Genomic DNA, 23,114 nt, shown 5'->3' on the forward strand with positions numbered 1-23,114 from the left:
TTTCACCGGGGACGCTCACAAGTAATTCAGGCAGACAATACCTGTTCCTCAGCGAACTCCTCTGGTAATTTTATTAAGAAGGCATGGCATATAGGTCCACAGTAACTTATTATTATTATCATTATTATTGGGTCTTATAAGAGTGGGCTACAGTGAGTACTGGGCCATCAAATCACAGCATCCACGGTGAGAGGACATGGAATTGTTTGCGCTTTTACACACGGGTCGGTGGTGAAGTGGCGCACATGACTTGTGCTATGGATGGACGGACGAGCCACGTATCTCGGTGCCGCTTAAAGACAGGTAATACATCTGGCCACATCTTTCCCACATCAAATATCCATGATCTGTGTCCCCAGTGAAAATCACTGACATGCATGGAAATACGGCTTCTACAGGCTAGCCATAGCTCACTGTCAGGACTCAGGGACCAGAATTCAGGATGGCGGACCGTCGGGATGGTGACATTTTGCAGTGGCAACCCTTCGGAATGACGTTATTTCGGACTGGTGGCCTGTAACCGAATTAACAAGATAATGTTGTCGTTAATACAGAGAATGAGAATTTCTGAGATAATTATTTCGTTAAGTCAGGAAAACAAGGGCAGTTTTTTTCCATGAAAACTTTTCTCAAAATGGCAGAGATAATCTCATTAATTTAGAAAAACAGGACAAATGTGTTCTTTTTTTCTCAGGTCAGTACAATATTTTTTCATAGTATACCATATATACCTGACAGAAATAACTGATATTGATGAAATATTCCTATACATTTCAACAGGAAATGCAAATGGGTAATTTTTGACCCGTGTCTTGAAAGTTTGCCTCATTTGATACAAACTGTATGATAAAAGTGAAAGCGATAACAAAAACTCAAAAGGGGATTTCAAAATCAAGATTCTTGAGGAATACCTTGAATATAATAAAATATAAATATAAAAAATATAAAGTTTTGAGTCGGGTAAGAAAACAGATCAGCCGGGTCATCATCCAGGCTTGACTCCACCACCAACCAGCAACGAGCAGACTGCATGTTAACTGTCAGTGTCAGCAACAAACACTTTAACAGAGTGTCCTGAGAGGAGTGAAATGAAATGAGCAAGTGTCTCCCTGCACTGTGCTCTGGGCCATCCTGAAATTAAAAACACAGCAAGGCCACTTGAAGAACAGATGGACTCTGTTCTCAGCCACAAAAATAAATTAATAAAAAACCCGCTGTGATTAGGAAAGAAATTGAACAGAATTATGGCTCTTCAATCTGAAACACTTTTAACAATAATTCAGCGTGACAGATCTTTTGAAAACCTTGACATCAAAGAACTGCAATTTTAAAGCTTCTTTTTGTGAAAGTTTAATTGGTTGTTTTGTTTTGTTTACACCGGCTGTTGCTTGTCTTACGATCATCACCAACAAGAGGTCATAGTTTGCCTGCCAAGTGAAGTCCTCTGTGTTTTTCCCATGAAAAGACACTCTGGAACAACATGAAAAATTATAGATGTAGAGCTGGAGGAGGAGAATAGAGAAGAAGAGAGGATGGATTGATGGAAGGGAGAGAGAGAAAGAGGAGGAGTGATATGGGTGTGCTGACTCACTCCCTGACCCTTCTCCCTGCTTCACCAGAGGCATCGTGGGTATTTATACATTGGCGTAGGCTGTTCATCCCCCTTATATAAGCCCTTACACACACACTCACACACACTCACAAGGGGAGGTGCCCAAGGTGAATGGTGTGTTTTGTTCAGATTATTGACTTTCTTCCACTCGCTTTCTCCTCTTTATCATCTTGCTCTTCTTCTCGTCATCCTCTGTTAGCAACTGTTTTCTTCTTTGAGTCTTTCACCCCACTCATCAGGATGTTTCCTGCACCGAGACAGTAGGAAGAGCAAGAAACAAGAACTGTTGTCTGGCTCGCACAGACCTCTCTCCATGCTGCTTCAGCACCGTGCCAGGTCTGCAGGACGTGGTCAGGGAGACGATGTGATGGAGAAGTTTAGTAGTCAAGTCAGGGAACCGAGTCAGTCAGTCAGTTTGGAAACCTAATTGTCATCTGTTGTCTTCATTAGCGAGCAAACAGCTGATCATGTCAATCAGAAAGCAATCAAGCTTTCACATCAAACGCACATTATTCTCAATGGGGAGTGTGGTTGTTACTTCCTGCTCCAGTTATAGCAGAGTGCACTATCCTGAGCCTGGCTCTTATTGTGTCATTACTATGTAGATATCAAATGCGAAGCTGGACGAGATCCCCTGTTTGAGAGATTTATGACTTCTCAGTGAGTTAATAAAAATGTTACAGCTGAAATACAAGTTGCACAGATGTGACACGTCATGTTGCATAGGCAGGGTGGAGCCGTGTGTGTAGCATGTGTGTACTTGCCAGCTTACTGTGTGCATATTGAGTTTTGCCAAGTGTTAATGCAGTGGGGTTATGCAGGGTTTGGAAGCATATAAGCTGCATTAAACAACAGGATTCATTGATTTGATTTAATTATTTTAATGTGAAATAACACCCACAAGCTTGCTCTGCTGCATTTTTAAACCGACTGAACCTATTTTTTTTTTACACAGTTCTGTGTAGTTTTACCTGTTGGAGAGCTGCAGAGAAAATACACCAGCCACATACAAATAGTGTTGAGCAGCTTGGTGCCCCTGCCAGCGAGTACAGCTTCCATGGTCAGTTAAGCTGCTTCAATTAATCAATCATTTATGGAATTTGTGCCTCGTAATTTAGTCCTTTCTTGCGTCTTCTTACATTGTTCGTCACTGCTTTATAATTGTCCATGTTTCCGGATTGTTCTGGCAATGCGTGGCTTCTAGTTGTAGAATGATGTAACTGTTCACACATCCCGACCTTAACAAGACGGTTGCGTGGTCCCTGCAGCTGCCTCTGAAAGGTGTACAGCAGTGATCCACACCAGGAACAGGACAGCATCTCACATTCCCACCTTCACAATTCACTCCTCTCCTTCTCTCAGCAGAGTCCCCTGCTCAGTCAGACCAGCATACAGAAGAAAAGGCTCCTGGTTGAATGGCGCTGTTGAGTTTCAGTGAAGTAGTTCCTGATATTCTGTTGGAAGCTGATGTGGCACAGAGGTTGTCCGGTTTCATTTTCCGACACCTGTACAGTGGCTAGCAGGGTGCTAATTCAGCTGGTGCCATTGCTCTCCATCTTTTCCTTGATGTTTATTCATGTTTACATTCAAAAACGTCAACCTGGCTAGCTAGCAGAAGTCGGCAGAAAGAGAGTTTACAGACTGGTGAGCTGATTTCCCCATCCTGATGAGCAACACCCAGCCATACGTCACCACTGTCCAAACCCAACCACAAAAGCACTTGCAAAATAGATGTATGAGCACAAATTTGGCACAAATTTAGCAGAGCGGACAGAGAGGCGACTGGAAACGTCCGCTACTATGTCCGACAGACCTTCGGCTGATTATAATGGGTGCACTCTGCTGCATGCATGCTGTGCCAGACGTGTCATACCGTGTCCGTACTCCATGTAGTGTTAAAGCCAGGCCAAATAGAAATTTGGTTACATTTCAAGCAGTCTCTGGCATGTTGCATTTAATGCTGTGAATGAGTAATTATTTGTGACAGTTGCTGAGAACACAGGATTTCATTTTACTCAAGCATTTAAATACCCTCGAGAAATACTGATGCAGTCACAGTGTTGACACTCGAGTGTAGTCAGAGTTGTACTCAGATTTTATCACAAGCTGTACTGAGCAGGTAAGTGTAACCCCGACCTGGACTAACCCTAGTTAGTCGTAATTAAAATAGTTCGACAGTCGATCAGTTATGTTGTGCTGACAATCATCAATCAAACTGTACAATAGTCAGGTACAGCATGTATTCAACTAGGCAACACTGTGTGTGTTTGTGAGTGATATACTAAAGGTGATGTACTACTACAGCTATACATTAATTAATATGACTAACTAGAGAGCTTTGCCAATCCATATACTGTAGCACTGAACCTGGCCACTGACAGTATCTAAATCTGGGACATCACTGTACAGCGTGTCACTGCGTCTCTCCAACACACACGCACACACACATTGGCAGCTCATTAGAGGAAACGGCTGCATACAACAGTGTTCTGCCAACATTTCATAAACAGAATATACTGGAACAAGGGGGAGAGGAGAAAACGATGATGGAAAGAAAGCGAAATGAGTGGGAGAAGAAGGGAGAACAGGAAATATAAGGGAGGGGAGTGGAAAGATGATTTTCAAAAATTCATCACTCCATTAATCTAAAAGCCTGAAAGTTCAATCTGTATTGTGGTTAGTATTTGTTAAACCAGTGACATTTGGTACGTTGGAGTTGGTTTTAAATTCTGAGTAAACCATTGAAAAGAAAAGTCAACTCTCTAATAGAACGAACATCATCCTTAAAGAAAACAACTGTGCTTGTTTCAGTCTGAGAGTAAACGAAAGATACATACTGACTGTAAGATGATGCACTCTTGTTGAACTGTAAGAGGTAGATGCTGTCTGTTTTGGTCCCGCTCTCCTCATGCTGTATTGATGTTCAGAGGGCTTGATGAGAGGTTGGTATTGATTGACAACCAGTCGTTACATAATGATGTCACGTGACTGTTGGGGAGGGATCGAGGCAACGTGGGACACTTCAAAGAGCTGTGGCTGACAAAAACAAGTTTGAAGTGGTCGTTAGTGAGCGTGTGTTGGCTCGCGTGCGCGTGTGTGTGTAGGAAAAAGAGAGATATTTATTAGTCCCTTCGAATATTCTTTGTGTGCCGTACAGCAGACGTCAGATGAGTAAACACACAACTGTCATAACACTGACAACAACAACAACACCAAAAAACAAAAACATCAACAACAGGGCACCATGTCCATATCATAGACCTATTCACCACATATCATTACAGTGCTCTACATATCATAAAGTGCAGCATCCTTACACAGTTGTGTTTGTTCAACAGTGTGATACTGGTAGGTATGAACAATCTGCAAGTGTGATTGGTTCAGAGGGCTGGCATCCTGTACCCTCTGCCTGATAGTAACAGCTCGTATTCACTCAGTAGGGGATGTGAAACCTCTCTCGTGATCGTCTGCTATTTCCTTGACACTGGGGAATCGCAGGTCATCAGCATGCTGTTTTGCTGCTAAGAAGAGAAGTTGTACTACATGTGAAGAGTGGTGGAGTTAGGATGCACACAAGCCACATGTACGTTAAGACCCTTTTACTGTTAGTAAACAGTATGATGTTTTTTGGTGGGCGGGGCTTAGCTGTAGGCACAACATTCTCCACAAGCATAAGTTAGCGCTAGCTAGCAAGTTCTGTTGGCTTGTTCTAGACAATAGAGGAAGATGATGCGAGTGGTGCATATGGAAATAGTCATTCCGAGTGCCGGAGTGCACCCTGGCACAAACTGGACCATCTGAAATTCAGAGCTCTGTCTGAATGTACTGTTCAGTTATCCAAAGCACAGCACTCTCAGAGTGGCAAAGCGCACTTTGTCTGTGGAGAAAGAGCAGCATAGCACCGAGCGGAGTGAATGCGTGATTAACTTAAGCGCTCCTTAATTCATATAGAAATATAAAGCTCCATTTCTTCAACCAACCGAGCTCTCATTATAGTGTAGATCATCAGACTGAAGCTATGAACGCACCGTGTCAGGTCACTCACTCTCAGGGACTGCGAGTGTTACTTGAATAAATAAACACTGACTAACGGGACCAGACTGGCCGACCCGTATGCTCTCGCTCAGTGGATGGATGATGTCACAGGAAGCTTTGTGGTTGATTACTATGCCAATCTTACAAAGGAGGACGACACTTGAAAGGTTTCCTCCAGTTTGTTTTGCTATCAAAGCTAATGTTAGCTAATGTGTTAAAAAGTTAGCGTTGCAGAGAAATCCAATATACCTCTTTGTACCTCCCCAGTTTCTGATGAAGTTGACATGATAATCCTTACTGCACATAACGTTATTCATCCCTACAACAGGAAATACTTTTTCCCTGACCTGATATGAAGTGTGCGCTGCACATGTGAGCATTTATGATGATGGCTTCCGTCCAGTCCTTTGGTCTTATCCCAATAACACAACAAGACCACATTTTAAGACTCCTATGCAGCCTACAGCTTTGTGGTGGCGAGTCATGTGACGTCGACTCTAAAAGGGTCTATAACAGCTCAACTGCACTGAAGGAGTTTTAAAGTAACAATCATCTAAATCATTGGTTTTTGATACAGGGGCTTTAGTTTCTTATTCATGTGGTGCTATATTGTATGACACTCTTGATGAAACTGTTATATTGAAATTCCAGTATCCCACATGATTCTTTGGCCTGTAACAGTTAATTATATAAATAAGGAACAGATAAAGAACTGAACATCCTTCAAAGCAATTACTGATACAAATCACCTGGGCTGCAACTAACAATTGTTTTCATCGTAGATTAATCTTCCTGTTATTTTCTTGATGAATCAGTTGTTTGCAAAAATGCCGACAAATTCTCATTATAATTTCCCAAAGCCTGAGGTGTTGCCTTCAAACTCCTTGTTTTATCTGCAGATGTACCGTCCAAAACCAAAAATATAATAGAAATGCAGCCAGTTCTCACATTTGAGAGGATGGTGCCATGTTTCTGTGCTTGAAAAATGATCAATTGTCAAAATAGCTGCAGATTAAATTTCTGTCCCTTGACTAACTGATGAATTTACTAATCGTTTAGCTGTTTAATTGTAATATAAATGTGATTATGCCTTGCCGTTTCAGTGATATTGTACATATGGGAAGGTAGAATGTAAAGGAGAATATTATGTGGATGTGACTGTGCATGCAGTGGCATGCTCCATCTTGGGACGAATGCTTGAGACAATCATGGCTTTTGTTGACCACAAGAGAACATGTTAACACTTGCACAGCAGTTATACAAGTCACAGAATGACAGTGAAAGAGATTATAGTGGGAGAGTTCCAGTGACTTACCAGTGAAGCTGTTTTTTCTGCAGGAACAAGATTAACATAAAAGCATTTGTAAGGCTGATTGTCGAATAAATTTTATGCGAGGCTTTTATAATACAGCAGTCTGACTGATCTGTCTCAGATGTCTTTAAGTGACGCTACAAATACACTTTTTGTTTTAAATCGCATAACTTTTGCTGTGTTTACGCCTAGCGTCCACACTACTGTGGCATTTCTGAACGCCAAAAAATGCAGATCTTAAAAAAAGCTGCTAAACCCCTGTTTTAGTTGGAGAAATCTGGGATTGTGTTGGACCAGCCCAAGTCTCACTCTAAAGTCATAGAAATCCAGCACTTGCTCAGTGACTTTTGGCATCGGACACCCACGAAAAAAGCCGTAGCTTCACATGGGCATGATATGCTGCTGGTTACCATTACTGTTTAAATGTGCCCGGTGGCATCAGGGGGAAATTCAGCGGGACAACACAGAAAGATAAGGCAGCAGATGTCGAAGTAGAGCGGGTAAAGATAAACCATGATCTTTTTTCGTAAACTCAACCATGTGCGTGTGTCGGCAAAATGTAACCATGTGCGTTTGTTGTTGAAGAAAAAAAATTTGTAGTGTTGTACTGACGTAGTGCGTTTATTTTGAAAGAGACAGGACAGGCAGGACCTGACATGGCGTCCCAGAACGTTAACAACCAGTGCACCCAGGGTACCTTGCAGACATCCATGTTCGCTTCCTGAGTGGGTCATTCACAAGTGGCCTTTTAAAATGAAAATGTATTAGTGTGAATGTAACCCAAGCTGAGAGTGAAAAGTGAAGCTCCCCATTGGCTGCAAAAGGATTTCTGCTAACTGCAGCCTGTAGTGTAACTTTATGCTCAGCCAGTGTTACAGGTAGACTTTACAGGTACACTACACGGCTGCTTACCTCTGCAGTAACTGTAGTTATGGTCACAGCCACAGTGATGTTACAGCGTGATGAGAAGTGCAAGATAGAAACAAGACAACACAACAAGAAACAGGTGGATAGAGAAAGAACTGACAGAGAAGTTTTAACTGTGCCTGTGTTAGTCAGTGTAGTAAACTGAGTGTGTACCTGCAGTGTGTGTGTTTTTCATGGATTTTTAATGTAGACTATAAATAATGGAGGCACATAGGCAGCATGCCAGCTCCACCAGGCAGAGTCAGCCTGGGATCAGTACAAGGGGGCACCGAGAGGGCAGAGGGGAGCAGAGAAGGAGGACGGGAGGGTTTGTGAGGGACACAGGCAGGGATCGTCTACAGCAACTGGACGGACACCAGTTTCAGTTCAGAGCAAGACACCAGACTTTGGGAGCTGCAGCTGTTGAACGCAACAACATGCTTAGTGCTTTTATGTTGGTTTTATGAATAAAAACCACACCATTAAACTGAGATGCAAAAAAGTTGTTTAGTGAAAATGAATTAGTGGGTGGCGGATGGGAGGAGGAGGAGCAGGGTGATGGCTGTGTTGTGGGGAAAGCTACGGGAAGGATCTACCATGGCTTCTTGGCTCAGCAGACCCCCAGGGAACCTTGTGAGATACAGCACATGAGAGAAGCAAACTACCAGGAGGGTGGGGCACAGAAAACAAGAATAAACTGGCACGCAGGGCTGAGAGGCGTCTATAGACATATGACAGGAAGTGTTTGAGGTGTGGTCCTGCCCCTGAACTTTAGCTAAATGATCTTCATTAAAATTATTTGGTGCTCAAACTTTGTCACGATACCGTAGTAGATTAGATTTTACAAAGCTCTGTCATGGGACTGAGGGGTGGAGCAGAAACTGTAGCTAATAAAGACAGCTTAAAGGGATATTTTGCAGATTGCCAAACAAGTTTTGTATCATAAGAATGTATGTTTAAATGAATTATGGTGAACCTCCTTCCATCGTACAGTGCCCACATCTCCCTGCTCATCTCACAGCTCAAATCTGTCATCCACTTGCTTTAGGGCTGTTGCTTGAACTACAGATTGTACTTACATATTAGGACACAAAGACTTTAGAAGTGGATCGAGACAGAGACCCACCCCTCTTACTCTTTCTGTCTCTCAAACCCAGACCAAACTCTGATCAAACTGTTAAAGTAGGCAGTGCTAATCAAATATGACCCAAGATTCTGTGACTGTATAACCTATTGTTTGCCTAAAATGTCTTCAGAAAAATATTTCAGTGCACTGTTTGGCTGTAATACGAGAATTTATGAACAAGAGGCAGGCTAAGCAGTGTTGATCAAATATCAAACCAAGATTCTGTTACTGCGTCGCCTATTTCTCGCCTAAAATGTACTGTTTAACTGTAAATTGAGATTGTTTGTTACCAGCCAGCCCCCATATTGTTTCCTATGGAAAAACAGTAAAGCTCGGATTACATCACCCACCAACCAGTGCATTCTGGTAGTTGGAGGTTTTCTACCTCTTGAGCAAAAGTGAATGCCACAGCCCTTTTTCTCTGTTTTCTCTGGTAATGTGGCACCAGTGTCAAAAGTATTTGTGTCTTACTGTTGCATAGACAACCCATTTTATCAAGAGACCGTCTTTCCATCATGGAAGTACATAATATATGGTGAAGTACCTAATATATGTTATAAATGGCTGCGGTTCCCAACTGGTCCAGCTACAGGGTCCAGATTTCTCCGTAGTAAGTAGTTTAAAGTCCACAGAGTTTAATATATTCAGCATCATACTTGCATTTGGTCATGTCATTGAGCTAGTTTGCTGTCTCTGTCAATCTACAGCAGGAAATGGCGCTTCAAAATAAAAGCTCTGTGTCAGAAATTCATTGTACTATAAAACAAAGTGTGTTGTTTACAAACGACGCATTCGTAAATCACGTGCAGTCCTTTCAAAATCACCTGTGACCCACTTTTGGGCTGTGATCAACCAGTTGGGAACCACTGATATGGTATATACGTATAACATATGGTGGCCATGGGAGCTTAATACACAAAGGACATAAATAGACAGATAGACAAATTAAAAGGAGTGACAAAAACATCTTTAACAATTTGACAACAGGTACAAAGTTTGAGGGGAAAAAAAATCTGCGAAGTGCAAAAACACAATCAAGTACAGAAATGTGCTGCAAATTCAAATTGAACCATCATATACTGTAGTATTAAAACTATTGTTTCAGATGCTACATACTGTGAGAAACATTTTGAATGATGTCTTATCTATAATTTCACAGATGCATGCACAACATCATCATGGGAAGTGTAAAAACCCTTCCTTCTCCTCACTGGAAAAATTCAAGTGCAGTATTTGGTTAAAATAGTTTAAACAAGCTGTTCAGACAGAGAGGTGATCTGAGTCAATCAAAGATGTGCCTCAGGTATTTAAGATGTTCTACTATCTCTGTTTTTAGACATTTTCTGTCAGCGCTTTGTAAATATGACGAGGTGGTCTGGCTTTGTGAGATTAGATTATGCCACCTGTCTTCTTAAATCTCCACCATTGTGAATAAGTACATACTTAACTGAACAGATGTGTAAATTCATGAGTGAGGTAATTATAGGGGTGGATGAAAAGTTGGGAGTTTGGTGAAAGGGTGAAACGGAGGGCACACTTCATTCCTGGCACAGTATGTTTTTGTCAAGAGGTATTGTTTTGTTTTGGCCCAAGGGTCATATCTCTGGATAGCGTTCAGTTCTATTTTAGTGGCAGATCTATGTGTGTGTGTGTGTGTGTGTGTGTGTGTGTGCGTGCGTGTGTTTTGCTTAGGGATTTGGCAGTTTGCAATACTCCAAAAGAGCAGTTGCCTTGAAGCAATACGTGCACATAACTCTCATCATTTCTATCTCTACCTTTATCCCCTGCACCCTCACTCTGTGTATTCAATCTGCGATATCACTGGAATGAGTGGGTGGTGCGTGTGCGTGTGTGGTATCATCGCAGTGAGTGGGCGGTGTAAGCAAAGAGAGGATATTGCGTGGGAGTGAAGTACCATTGAGGTGCATATGATTTGTGTGTGTGTATGTGTGTGTGTGTGTTGGAGATAGAGCATTTGTGTTAATTATTAGCCCTCCTGGTGCTGGTTTGATAATAGAATGTAATAAAATTAAATAGAATAGAAAAGCTGGTCTCCTAATATGTAAATGAGACAGTGGAGGTGGCCACTAACAGTGAAAATATCATGTTAACTTTTTTTTTCAATACTCTGATCTAACAATCACTGACACAGTGCATTAGACAAAGTGCACAGTTTTAAAGAGGCAGCATAGATTGTGCTCCCTGTATGTAGAATATGTAAAATTAGGGGTGCAACGATACACAGAAGTGACATTTCAGTGCGCCAGACTGTCGTGGTGAAGAGGGAGCTGAGCCGGAAGGTGAAGCTTTCAAGTTACTGGTCCATCTACGTCCCAACCCTCACCTATGGTCATGAGCTCTGGGTAGTGACCGAAAGAATGAGATTGTGGATACAAGCAGCTGAAATGAGTTTGCTCCATGGGGCCGGTGGGCTCAGCCTTAGAGATAGGGTAAGGAGCTCGGCGTAGAGCCGCTGCTTCTTTGCGTCGAAAGGGGTCAGTTGAAGTGGTTCAGGCATCTGATCAGGATCCTCCTGGGCGCCTCCTGCTGGAGGTGTTCCAGGCACGTCCCACTGGTAGGAGGCCCCGGGGCAGAGCCAGAACACGCTGCAGGGATTACATATCTCATCTGGCCTGGGAACACCTTGGGGTCCCCCAGGAGGAGCTGGAAAGCGTTGCTGGGGAGAGGGATGTCTGGGGTGCTTTCCTTGGCCTGCTGCCCCCGCGACCCGGCCCCCGATAAGCATGTGAAAATGAATGGATGGATGGACGGATTTAAGTATAAGTTCAGTACAGCGGGAAAAAAGTAAATGCATAAGGCTACATACAAGGATACAAGTGCGTTTATAACTCTTCTGTATTACACTGAACAAACGCTTTCCCAAAAGGCAACAAGTCACAACTGTAAAACTGAAGAGCACCTGTTATGCTATGAATTTGGAAATATCAAAATATATAGAATAATAATAATAAAAAAAACTTATGTATTAGGAGGAGAGTTTCAGTTAATTCTACCTTGGCTACCCAAACATTTATCATCCAGTACATCTGCACATCTAGGTGATGCCATTGAATTGAGTGTTAGCATGTTTCCCTTCACATCCCCTGCAACGGTGGAGCAATGCCGACACACTGTCTTTGTCTTACACGAAGCTCCCTCTCCATTGCTGTCGTAGCTGACTGGGAGCCAGTAACTTGCACTTACCATAGTGGGACTGACGGCTAAAAGTCTCCAGGTGCAGTTTGTGCTTGTAAACTTTGGTTCCACGTTATGTGTATCAATCTACATACCATGTATTCAGCATGTGGCTGTGTTCACTGAGCCGTGACCCCTGTACTGCGACGGTTCAGTGCAAATACACTAACTCTTACTGCCCTATATGGAACACAGGATGTAGATAAGATTTGGCACACATCTTCACAACTGGCCCCTTATGAGCCTGGTAAAAGTCTGGATTACGACATGATGCTCAGACAAAACAGACAGCCATGTCGTTTGCGCAGTTGCACTTTTGAGTGTGATCCATGCTGTGACTGCATTGTAAACATCCTATTAATAACTTGTGGAGTAGTAATTAATAGGAGTAGTTGATGTGGAGTAAAATGTTTGATATTTCCCTCTGACATTAGATGGAGTAGAAGTATAAAGTAGCATGAAATTGACAAGATTTAAATCTCCACTGAACTAGGAAGTGATTCCAGCATGAAGAAAGTGTGTTGACCATAGTGTATGACAATAAAGAACGGTGAAGTGACTTAGAAGGTAGCTGTGCCCAAATCGTTTTAGAGATTGTAAAGTTATTTACAAGTGGATAACATTTTGTTTTAGAACATGTCAGAAAGTCTGTTGCAGCTGTGGCATATCCAGATGAAAAGTACTTTCAAATCAAGTCAAATGAAGTGTGTTTATATAGCACATTTAAAAACAACCCCAGCGCTGTACAAAATAAAAGAATGACACACAAATATATAGCAATTTAAGATGTACACAAATAAAAAACAGAATAAAACTGCTAAGAACAATTAAATACGTAGAAAAGATTATAAAATGCTGAAATATTGAAACCGTTACGAACAACCACAGGCCACTGAAAACCCGCCAGCCTCGATTGTGGGACAGTTAAAAGACCCTGTTTGGAGGATCCAAGAGGTCAGGAGTTAGAGTAGGTGCAGAGAAGTTCAGCAATATACTGGGTCTATAAACTTTGTGTCAGTATTTTACAGTATGTCATACTGACAGTGAGCTTTGACCGTTGAAATTTCCTGTGAGGAGCTCTTTGTACAGTTATCACTCATCTCTAGAGCTGCAACTTGTAGTTATTTTTATTAGATTGATTGTTTGGTCTATAAAATATTGGAAGTTAAGAATGCCCATTGCAATTTACTTGAAGTCCAGGATGATGTCTTCAAATCACTTGTTTTGTTTGACAGTCCAAAATCCAAAGATGTTCAATTTACTGTCACATCAAACAACAGCAAACCCATAATAAATGGGAAACTGGAGCATAAGAAAATTAGGTGTTTGTTCCGGGACACATAAATGATTAATCAATTACAGTACAATTGTAGCTCTACTCTCCTCATAATGGGGTTATTATGTAGATGAGCAAGTTTTGCAAAATTTCTTAACTCTGCAGGAGAGCAAGATGATTCAAATATGCTTTATTATTTTCAGTAGTGGCTCAATAACCTGTGCCGGCTGCTGCTATCATCAGAACATCTCCAGTCCAGTGCACTTCTCTATATTTCTCCCTTACACATACACACCATGTAAATATACTGTGGGGCACAATCATGACGATTGCGTGTGTGAGGTATTTTTAGCCTCTGTTCGTCTTGCCTGTCAGTGGAGCTGACATTGATCAGGGTGGAGATGACAGGCTCGCTGTGCATCGGAGCCGTCACAAGTTTCCGCATCGCTGATTGTTAGCAACCTGTAAAGTGGAGCCATGTTACGCTTTTCATCTCACTTAGATTGTGATCAGACTGTCTTGCTTTGATCATTCATGTGTGTTTATGTGTATTGTTATTATTTTCAACATATCTCTCCCCAGGGAGGAAAAACTCAGCCTGTTGATTTAACAGTTCTGTTGACAGCAAACTTTGCACACACAGGAAACTCTGTTAATAAGAAGTCATTTTGGTACAGACTGCAACATAAATATGAGGTTACATTATACGTTGCATTCTAGACATTTAGAAGGTGCTCTTATCCAGAGTGGCTGACAGTGAGTCAACGGTGCGGGAGTGACAATAAGAGTGTGTGGGTGTAAAGACAGAAGCACAGCATCCCTCTGTAGATTTACCACCGCTAAAGCTTTTCATAGGTTAAGTGAGTGCTGCCTCTAACAGCTCGGAGACAGCAAGAGACCGCCGCTTTCATCGAGCCTCCCGCTCAAAAATCATATCTAATTTTTCTTGAACTTATCGTCAAATTAAAATGTACTTTAACATTTTAAAGCCAAGCTCTCAAAGTCACCGTGTCAGCGAGTGGATGTGTGCTGATAACAACCTTGATGCACAGGGCGGGGATCATGTTTGATGTCACTATGTGTCTTGATAGAAAATGGTTAGTATACACTTTCAGATGCAGATCTTCACAATAGGCAGCTATGATCAGTACTGTGTGCAGCTCACTCACAACAGTGCTTCCTAACTTATTTCATCCTGATGAATACTTAGTGATTCTCTTCAATACTGAACACATACATTGCAAATATTCTGATTAAAAGCTCAGATAGCCAGTAGGGTTAGGTTATGGGGGATTGTCATGTCTCGAATTGGCCTACGACAATGTCAACAGTGAAACGGGACTGACGATGAGATCATTGTTGGGTGGGTAACTGCACTTTCCAACCCACAAAAATGTACATCAATCAACCATCTACCCACACACTTTATGCATTATAGTAGCACAGTTTTCAAGAGTGTGGACTAAAGTCTTTTGAATCACAGTGTTGTGCTCTGTGGTCAATAGTGGGGTTTCCATCCAAATGTATCGAAATTTTTGAGCGAATTTTGTGAAAATGCGCAAAAGAAAATGTGAATTTATGCCCGTTTCCATTCGTTATTGTTTTGCGATTACTGGGAGTCAACAGGAAGAGCAGTAGGTGGCGCTTCTCGTGAAAAATGAACAAAATAAAAACACCCCCGTAGAAGAAGAGTGCGCCATGAGATGATGTCATAAGAAAACATCTTATGCCCACTGTAAACAACAACATACTCAACTGACACTCAACAACTGACCACTGCTTTGTCGTTTTATCCATTCATTCAGCGATCTGCGACTCACAAATGGGACTACTAGCATGCTGGTCGCTAACTTACGTCAGTCACCCTTTTGTCCTCTAACGTTATGCTATTGTTACCTTACCTGAGCTGTTGATTGAAGAGCTGATAGATGTAACCAGAGGTCCAGAATTTTGTCCATTAGCTCCAAATACCTGAAGTTAGTTTTAGGTTTCCCTCCCTCACCGCTGGTAGCCATCCGACACTTCTCAGCCATGTAGTGTTGTTTCAAACTCTTCCACTTGCTTCTTAGTATTTGCCATGGTTTGTCAAAGCCTTTATCCATCATTTGCTTCTGTAGCTCTTGATACACGGTCGCGTTTCTTTGCTGTTTTCCGTCTAGTATGGCGTTAATGTTTGCTTCTCTTATTAATTGAAGAAAAATTTCAGTTTCTTCGTCCCCCCACACATATCTCACACATTCCTCCGCCGCCATTTTTCATGTTGACACCATGGTGCAGAAGTGTGACGTGATATCCGGCACGTCATTGTTTATTCGCAAAACATGTTTCCATAGCAAAAAGTTGCATTTTCCTTTTATTGATTCGCTGACAAATCCACCCCCACCAAGCGTAAAAACTTTTTTGCGAATTTTAGGCTTTTTTTCGAATTTCTGGCGTTTCCATCCAAGTTTTTTTCAGCAATTTTTGAAAATACGAATAAAAATAGGTGGATGGAAACCCCACTAATGACTGACAGCCATCGCTGATGAATCGTAGCCAGTCCATTCAGCTTGGGTGACAGCTTTTTTTTTTAATACCTTCCTGGGTATAAATATTTACTGGGGTGTATTGTATATGACATCATTAGGGCATGTGACCACGTAGAGTTTTTTGTCAGTGCTGCCGTCTTTTTCAGCTGATCCCAGTGAGGAGAGGGCGTATGTGAGAAAAAGCGCTCACCGTCTTTTTTCAGAGCACATCACCTTTTTTGTGCAACCGCTCCAAGCACTTCCAGTTAAAAATCTCTGAACTTTCTGAAAGGTGGCAGGGACATCAATGCTGCTTCTTTAGCTGGGCAACTGTCCACTGTCACAATAAAGGTAGAAGGCAGTTTGGGGGGGAACAGATCAGCCAGCGAACACTTGATGTTGTGGATGAAGGTTTCGCTTTAATCACTGTTGGCTTTGTAAGCAAGTTGTTGACTGTACAGTCAACCCTCTATTAATGTTGTATTACATTAGCGACTTAGCTCATGTTAGTGTCAAGATATTGTTGTCTTAGAAACATACCCACGCGGAGCACATTATTAAGAAAAGCGCTGGGATGAAAGCGCTCCCCTTCGCTCTGTCACTGCTTCTCTGCTGCTCCTGGTTCAGACTCAGGTGGGGGAGCCCTCCTGTGCGGAGCTTGCATGTACTCAGAGTGGGTTTTCTCCGGCTTCTCTTAATTGGTGACTCTAAATGGTGTGAATGTGAACGTGAATGGTTGTCTGTCTCTGTGTGTTAACCCTGTCTGGCGACTTGTCCAGGGTGTACACTGCCTCTAGCCCAGTGTCAGCTGGGATAGGCTCCAGCGCCCCCCAGAGAGCTCACCAATGCTATAGTCTAAACGGCTGGTAATGAAAGCGTGAAGGGAGTGTTTTGGCATCTTTCTGGGTTAAAAAAGGTCTGACTTTGGTAGTGTTCTGAAGATGATAAAGGGATGTTTTGATGACCCTGTTAAAATGAGAATTAAAATTTAAATTGAGTCTAAAACCACTCCCATGTTAGTAGTATTAGTTTTAATGCGCTTGCTAAGGCCACCAAACATTGAGTGCAGTTTTATCACCTGGTTTCCTGTGGTCCTGAACACCTGTCTCGTCGGGGAAAGTCCCGTGTAGTTTCATCCATCCACCCAAACCTGCCTCCTAAAACCCTGAGACAGACTATCAGTCTTTCTGCTGCTTCCTTCTTTACTTTGGTCAGCGCATTTGTCACATGATTGCAACCCTCCTAATTACATGGGGTATACACACATTTTGGGCTCGTGATTATGTGGGTTACACATGAACTGTAGTGCATTACTTTAATTGTACACACACAAACATTGTATAAGAACAGTCCACCCGTATAGCCAGCTAAGTTGGGCGTATAACTGCTGAAAGTCAGTGTAGTTAATTGTGTGTACTGGGCAAAGTTCTCAACCAGGGGTCCTTGAGGGGCTTCTGGGGGGTCCCTAGAAGAAATGTAGAATAGCTTATTTATACTGTGTAATTCACTATAGAAGTGAGCCATGTGTAAGTCAAGGTCATACGACTGATGATACTGATCAGGTTTCACTTCCTCAACTGTTGACAGCTATAGAATTCTGGTCTTAATCATATCTAACAGCCAAAATCTTTTCGGGTAGAGATCCCCAAAGAAAAATCTAATGAAAGAGGAGTCTGTGACTTAATGTGTATCAATTTAGGGGTCCTTAACACAAAAAGAGTTGAGAACTGCTGTCTCAGATTGCGAATAACATTATGTTTTGTGCACAGAGTTAAATGTTCTCTTTCTTTTTCTCTCTCTCCACAGTCTGTTGTTTCGTGGTTCACAAACGCTGCCATGAGTTCGTCACTTTCTCCTGTCCAGGTGCCGATAAAGGACCTGCATCAGACGTGAGTACAAATAGATGAATCATTTTTAAGAACATATGCCCCGCGTATGAGAGCGAGAATGAGTAGTGAAAGACAGATGGGACGAGAGAGACGGCACACACACACACTTCCAGCTCATGAGCCCCCATCACCTGTCAACACCAGTGTTACAGTTGAGCTGCCTCCATCTTTCTCTCTCTTCTCATTTTCCTTTTCCTGTCCTGACTGTTACACCGTACCATCACACACTCTAGTGCTTACATTTGGTAGGCTCAATACTGTACAAGTTAAATATAGACGTGTAACACCCGAAGCTGTCCAGTATGACCAATATTGGCCACTGAGCAGCTCCACTGGCATGATGGGAAAGTAAATGAATTATCTTCAGCTGTTCAGATCCAGGGTTACACAATGTGTTCATATGAAAGTCTTTTACACTTTGATTGTGAATTAAGTTTTTTAAACATTGCATGTAGGGTTTTTTGTTTTACTGTATTATTGTCACTTGTCAATAAAGTTTATTTGCATGATATAATTACTGAAAACAAATGAGACCATGGCTGAGATGAAAAGTGATAAAATCGGGATATTTAGTTCCTTGGTCAAAGGTTTTGGCTTTACTAAGGAGACCGTTTTTTACAGTAGTGTAGAAGCACAGTGTTTTATTTTATTTGTATAGCGTTATTATTTTTAGTTATTTTATTTAACCTTTATTCAACCAGAAGAATCTCTAGAGATTAAAAATATCTTTTTCAAGAGTGTCCTGGCCAAGACAGGCAGCAACATAAGTTACAGACAGACCGGATAGAATAAATATATACAGAATAAAAACTATACAGCTCTAAAGCAAGCAATATAAAACAATAAATGAGATAACTACTAAGAAACACAAAGAAGTACATGGTACGTAGACCAGGTAATACGCACCCTGACACTGGTATAGAGATAATTGTGTACAAATCCTGCAACAGTGCTTTTATACTAATAGATTATATGTTTTATACAAGTATCTCTATAATTCTTTGATAAAATACATTGTATGCAGAGTTTTCCTGGCTCAAAATGAGGCAGAGGTGGTACCATCCTGATCATAAGCACACACGTGCCTGTGTACTGTGACTTCAACTGGCTCAAGCAACATATTTAAGGAGTTCTAATGATTATATGATACTGACACAACAGAATTTATGGCCTGGTTAAGCTAACACTGATATACTGAATATTTTGTAGAACAGTTTTATTCTGCAGGCAAAATATTATTTACACAAATGTATTTCTCCTGTTTTTGAAGCATTTGAAATTAATTCAAATAATAACTGTAAGGTAATCCCCTCTCACACACTTTTACAGGACACCTTTACAAAGCCCCTTTCTCACTAACATCTGGCTTTTGTATGTTATGGGAAAGGTTACAATCGGCAGTCACACCTGGGTCAAATTACTCAGCAGTAGTCACAGGTATTTATAGGCTTCAGCTCTGATTGGCAGTGGGTATAACACAACACCGGGGGGAACTCGCTAGTTTAAACCCCTTTACTGGTGAGATAGAATGATGTATCTGTCTCTGCCAAAGCAGTGCTAAAGCATCATTCCAAATGAGTCTGTGCCAAGTTTGAAAGACAGACTGAATAAGCAAGAGATATATAAAAAGAAGTAACCACTGTAACATTTTCTCTGGCCTCCGTGCTGCTTTCTACTGTTTTCTAACCTGTTATCCGACCTGCCGGTGACGTTAGACATGACACACCTGCAAAAGAGCCTACTGACAATACAAAAAGAGTTTATCACCTACTTTTAACTAGTTTTCCCATGTTTAAAAAACTTGTGTACTTGTGTTTTATGATTTATTTTGATAATTTTACCTCCTATTTTAGATTGTTGCCTTTATCAGTGTCTGTGGCAAATATGTTCTCATGTAATGTCAAGAACTAATATGTTTTACAGATGTCTGTTTGAACTTTAGTACTGATAAAGTGGGGGAAAAAAGTTGTGAAAAAAATGTATTTGCTCACATTTCACCAGAGTAAACATTGTAGTCTGAGTACAAGACGGCATTCAGTCACAAGTGTAGATGTGCATGATTGAGCAGTGTTCACAAATGCAGAGTCCAACTGCCATTTGCAATGGCATTTATAAACTCCAAGTGGGGATATAAAACTGTCATTGAACAGCAGAGAAAAGGAGTGTGTGGTGGCGTAAATGTTGCGGTGCACCGGGCTGTCCCTGCTTTGCTGCTGTCCAAAGCAGACGGCTCTTTGTTCCTTGTTGGCAGTTTGGCAGTGCCTCTCCCAGTGCACTGTGCTGATTATGTTAGCGCAACCACATCAGTGTAACGCCTCAAATGAAGTTACAAGTGACAGAAATCCACCAAGTGCAACACTTGTAGGAAAACAGTGTTTTCCATTTTGACAGCTGTCAGAGTTTTGTTGAAAAACCGTGTGGATGCATCTCTCGTTTTAAGTGCTGCGGTCAGTCTCTCACGAAACTATGAAATTCAGTGTTGTATTTGACCCACATATGGTTCTTGAATTAGCACCAAGCTTTCACTAGCTGCTGTCTAAATTCACTCCTGCTTCTTGTCTTCCTGCCAGAGGTACCTTGAACTCTGATGGTCCCCTTATCTCTCCTCAAGTATCTTGAGAAAAAAAGTCTTGACTCTACAACAGCATCATAAACATGTGGTTACGTGTTCCCATACTTCTTAAAAGCCACATCACATCTCACATCACTTAACATGAACTGCAGTCTGTTTCCGTGCACATCTTATACACACACACACACACACACACACACACACACACACACTATTGCTTGTGGTTAAAAGTCATGCTTGTTCTTATGTTATTAATTCTCTTTAAACATTCTCTCCCCGTCACATCTGCTGTAACAACAGGAAGTGCCATTAACTGGTACTTTCAACATAATCTCATCCACTCTCTCAAGGAGCTGAGAAGTCTTCTCTCTGATTGATATTCTCAAAATGCAAACCCATTCTCTAACCTATCCTGTCAAGAGGGCAAAATTAGTCACCTTCCTTCTCTTAAGAGCACTCTTAGGATGCCAGCTTCATCCTCTCAAAAACCCAGGGGTCTCTTAAGTTCCTCAGCCGTGTCCTTACCTCCCTCTGGAGTGCCCTTTCACTCTGACAAGTACACTTACCAAGCCGCCTCCAGAGGAAACGCTGGTGTTCGCTCTTTAGCTTCCTGTGGCGTGTTCTGTATAACTGATATGTCTCCGCAGTCTTTCCTCTCATCTGATTATATGTCTGCGTGTCTAACAACTACCTCATTTCTTCTTTTTTTTGTCCTCATTCACCTGACTGCTCCTTCCTCTTTTCCTAGTGCCATTTGGAGTGCCACAAATAGCCTCTTCTATGTTAGCTTCTGTTTTAGTCAGGGCCATAAAGTGCCAGGTTTGGGTACCCAAACAGATGCTAAAGCTTCTCAAAAAATATTTGTCAGTGCTTTTCTTTCTCCAATATCTGCAGGTTCTTCGAGAACCTGGAGAAGTCATTAAAAATAAGAGCTTAATTCTGAAAGGAATTTATTGACGTGTGTTATTTGACCTGTAAAATACTGAGAGCTGCCCAACAAATGGAGGTTTGATATATGTCAGGGAAAATAAAGATGCACCAACTGTAATTTTGTTGGCCGCTCACAATTTTCAGTCTAAGAACTATAATTAACAACATATGCACATGATTTCAGACTTTTCTTTGACAACACTGGAGACTTGGTGTGAAATGGTTAAAAGTTCAAAAACAGCTCATTTGGCAGTTTAAACCATTTCTCAGGATGATGGGGGCGTGATCAGACAATGTGTGATTGACAGTTCCCTCTCAGATCAATTAACATATATTTTCCTCTCAATCACTAGCATTAAAACGTTCCGCTGCCACGGAATATACTACTAAATCTATCAAATGGACCCTGCTTGGTTAGAAAGCTAACTAGACCAAATAGCAAACGAGGTTTGACCACCCAACTTGATGTTTTTATTTGACTATACCTCCCACGATATAACGCTAATTGTTTTAGCATTTTCCAGTCATTTAAAATGATGGCAGCGTTAGCTTTTTTATGTGAAACTTTTGAGCTTATTATCAACTACCATAGTAGTCTGCTGGTTATCTTGACTATAGGCTCATAAGTAGACCAGGGTAGATCACCCATATTTATGTTTTTGGTTTTTTTTTCTTTAAATATGCTTCCCAGACTTAGAAGATAAAATTTCAACATATTCACAAGGGCTGCCCCCTAATAGTTGACCAAGGGTTAGTCGACCAGAAAGGTTATTAGTCTGCAAGATTTCATTTGTGGCTTATTTGCAGAAAAAAAGACAAACAAACGTGAAACTCTATTAGGAGCTGCGCCTTGTCAAAATAAGTCACAACCTATATGACTGGACCATGTGGGAATTTAATTTGAAAGGACAGACACAGGAAGTGGACACGCTCAGCAGTCAGACAGGAGTCAGGTTCATTTCCAGGGCTGGCACCTGCGGTTATTCCACAGGCTAGTTAATAACATGTCGGGCAGGAAATCCAAAGTGTGGGATCATTTTGAGAAGGTGAAGGACGAACCCAAGGTGATATGTAAACTCATCTTCATTGGTCGACTACAAACATGACGTATCATCTGAAACATGGCAGTAGCTACATGCCCATTAGCCCACAGCGTCATTAACAGGCGGCTCGCTCAGTGTGTGACGTGCACTTGTAGATAAAATATAGGCCTATATTAATGAAGGTTCATTAGTACGGTTTTGTATTTCTCTGTAATGTAGCACAGTGTTAACAATGTTACTGATACTATTCTTTCTCACACCTTCAACTCAAACCATTGTGTTGCCCCGCCCAAAATATATCATTTAATAATTAAATTAATATCATAAACATGTGGGTGACTAGTCGACTAATGGCCCTAAATGACGACTATTGGTCGACTTGGAAAAATCTTAGTCAGGGTGCAGCCCTAGTATAGTGCTAGTTACCTTGACTAATAGGCTCACAAGTAGACTGGGGTAGACCATCCATATTTATTTTTTGTTTTTTGTTTTTTTAGCAATACGTCCTGGACTAAGAAGCAAAAGTTTAGCGTATCCACCACATAACATGTACTAATTTTTACATATCTGTGGTTGGCAGAAACGTACAATGCCAATTGGGTTGAGCTGAGGAGGTTATTCAGCAAGACGACCCATCGTGGCAGTCCCAGGCGTCAGACTCTGACTCAGACAATCGTTTGAAATGATTCATGTAAAATCCTATTTTCTTGG

General features: G+C 41.5%; 1 protein-coding gene across 4 annotated transcripts in view; it reads left to right on the forward strand.

Annotated features, from left to right (window-relative positions):
* Positions 1–23,114, forward strand: part of LOC125878776 (protein kinase C beta type) — a 288,745-nt gene that overhangs the window by 33,277 nt on the left and 232,354 nt on the right. For all 4 annotated transcript variants that reach the window (XR_007447789.1, XR_007447788.1, XM_049560141.1 and 1 more), the window contains exon 3: positions 17,776–17,858. Coding sequence is in view for 2 of the 4 variants with exons in the window: in XM_049560141.1 (XP_049416098.1) it covers positions 17,776–17,858 (83 nt within the window). In the remaining 2 variants the exon portion in view is untranslated. The remainder of the gene's footprint in view (positions 1–17,775; positions 17,859–23,114) is intronic.

Source organism: Epinephelus fuscoguttatus, linkage group LG19, assembly GCF_011397635.1.
Source record: "Epinephelus fuscoguttatus linkage group LG19, E.fuscoguttatus.final_Chr_v1".
Classification (NCBI taxonomy): Eukaryota; Metazoa; Chordata; class Actinopteri; order Perciformes; family Serranidae; genus Epinephelus; species Epinephelus fuscoguttatus.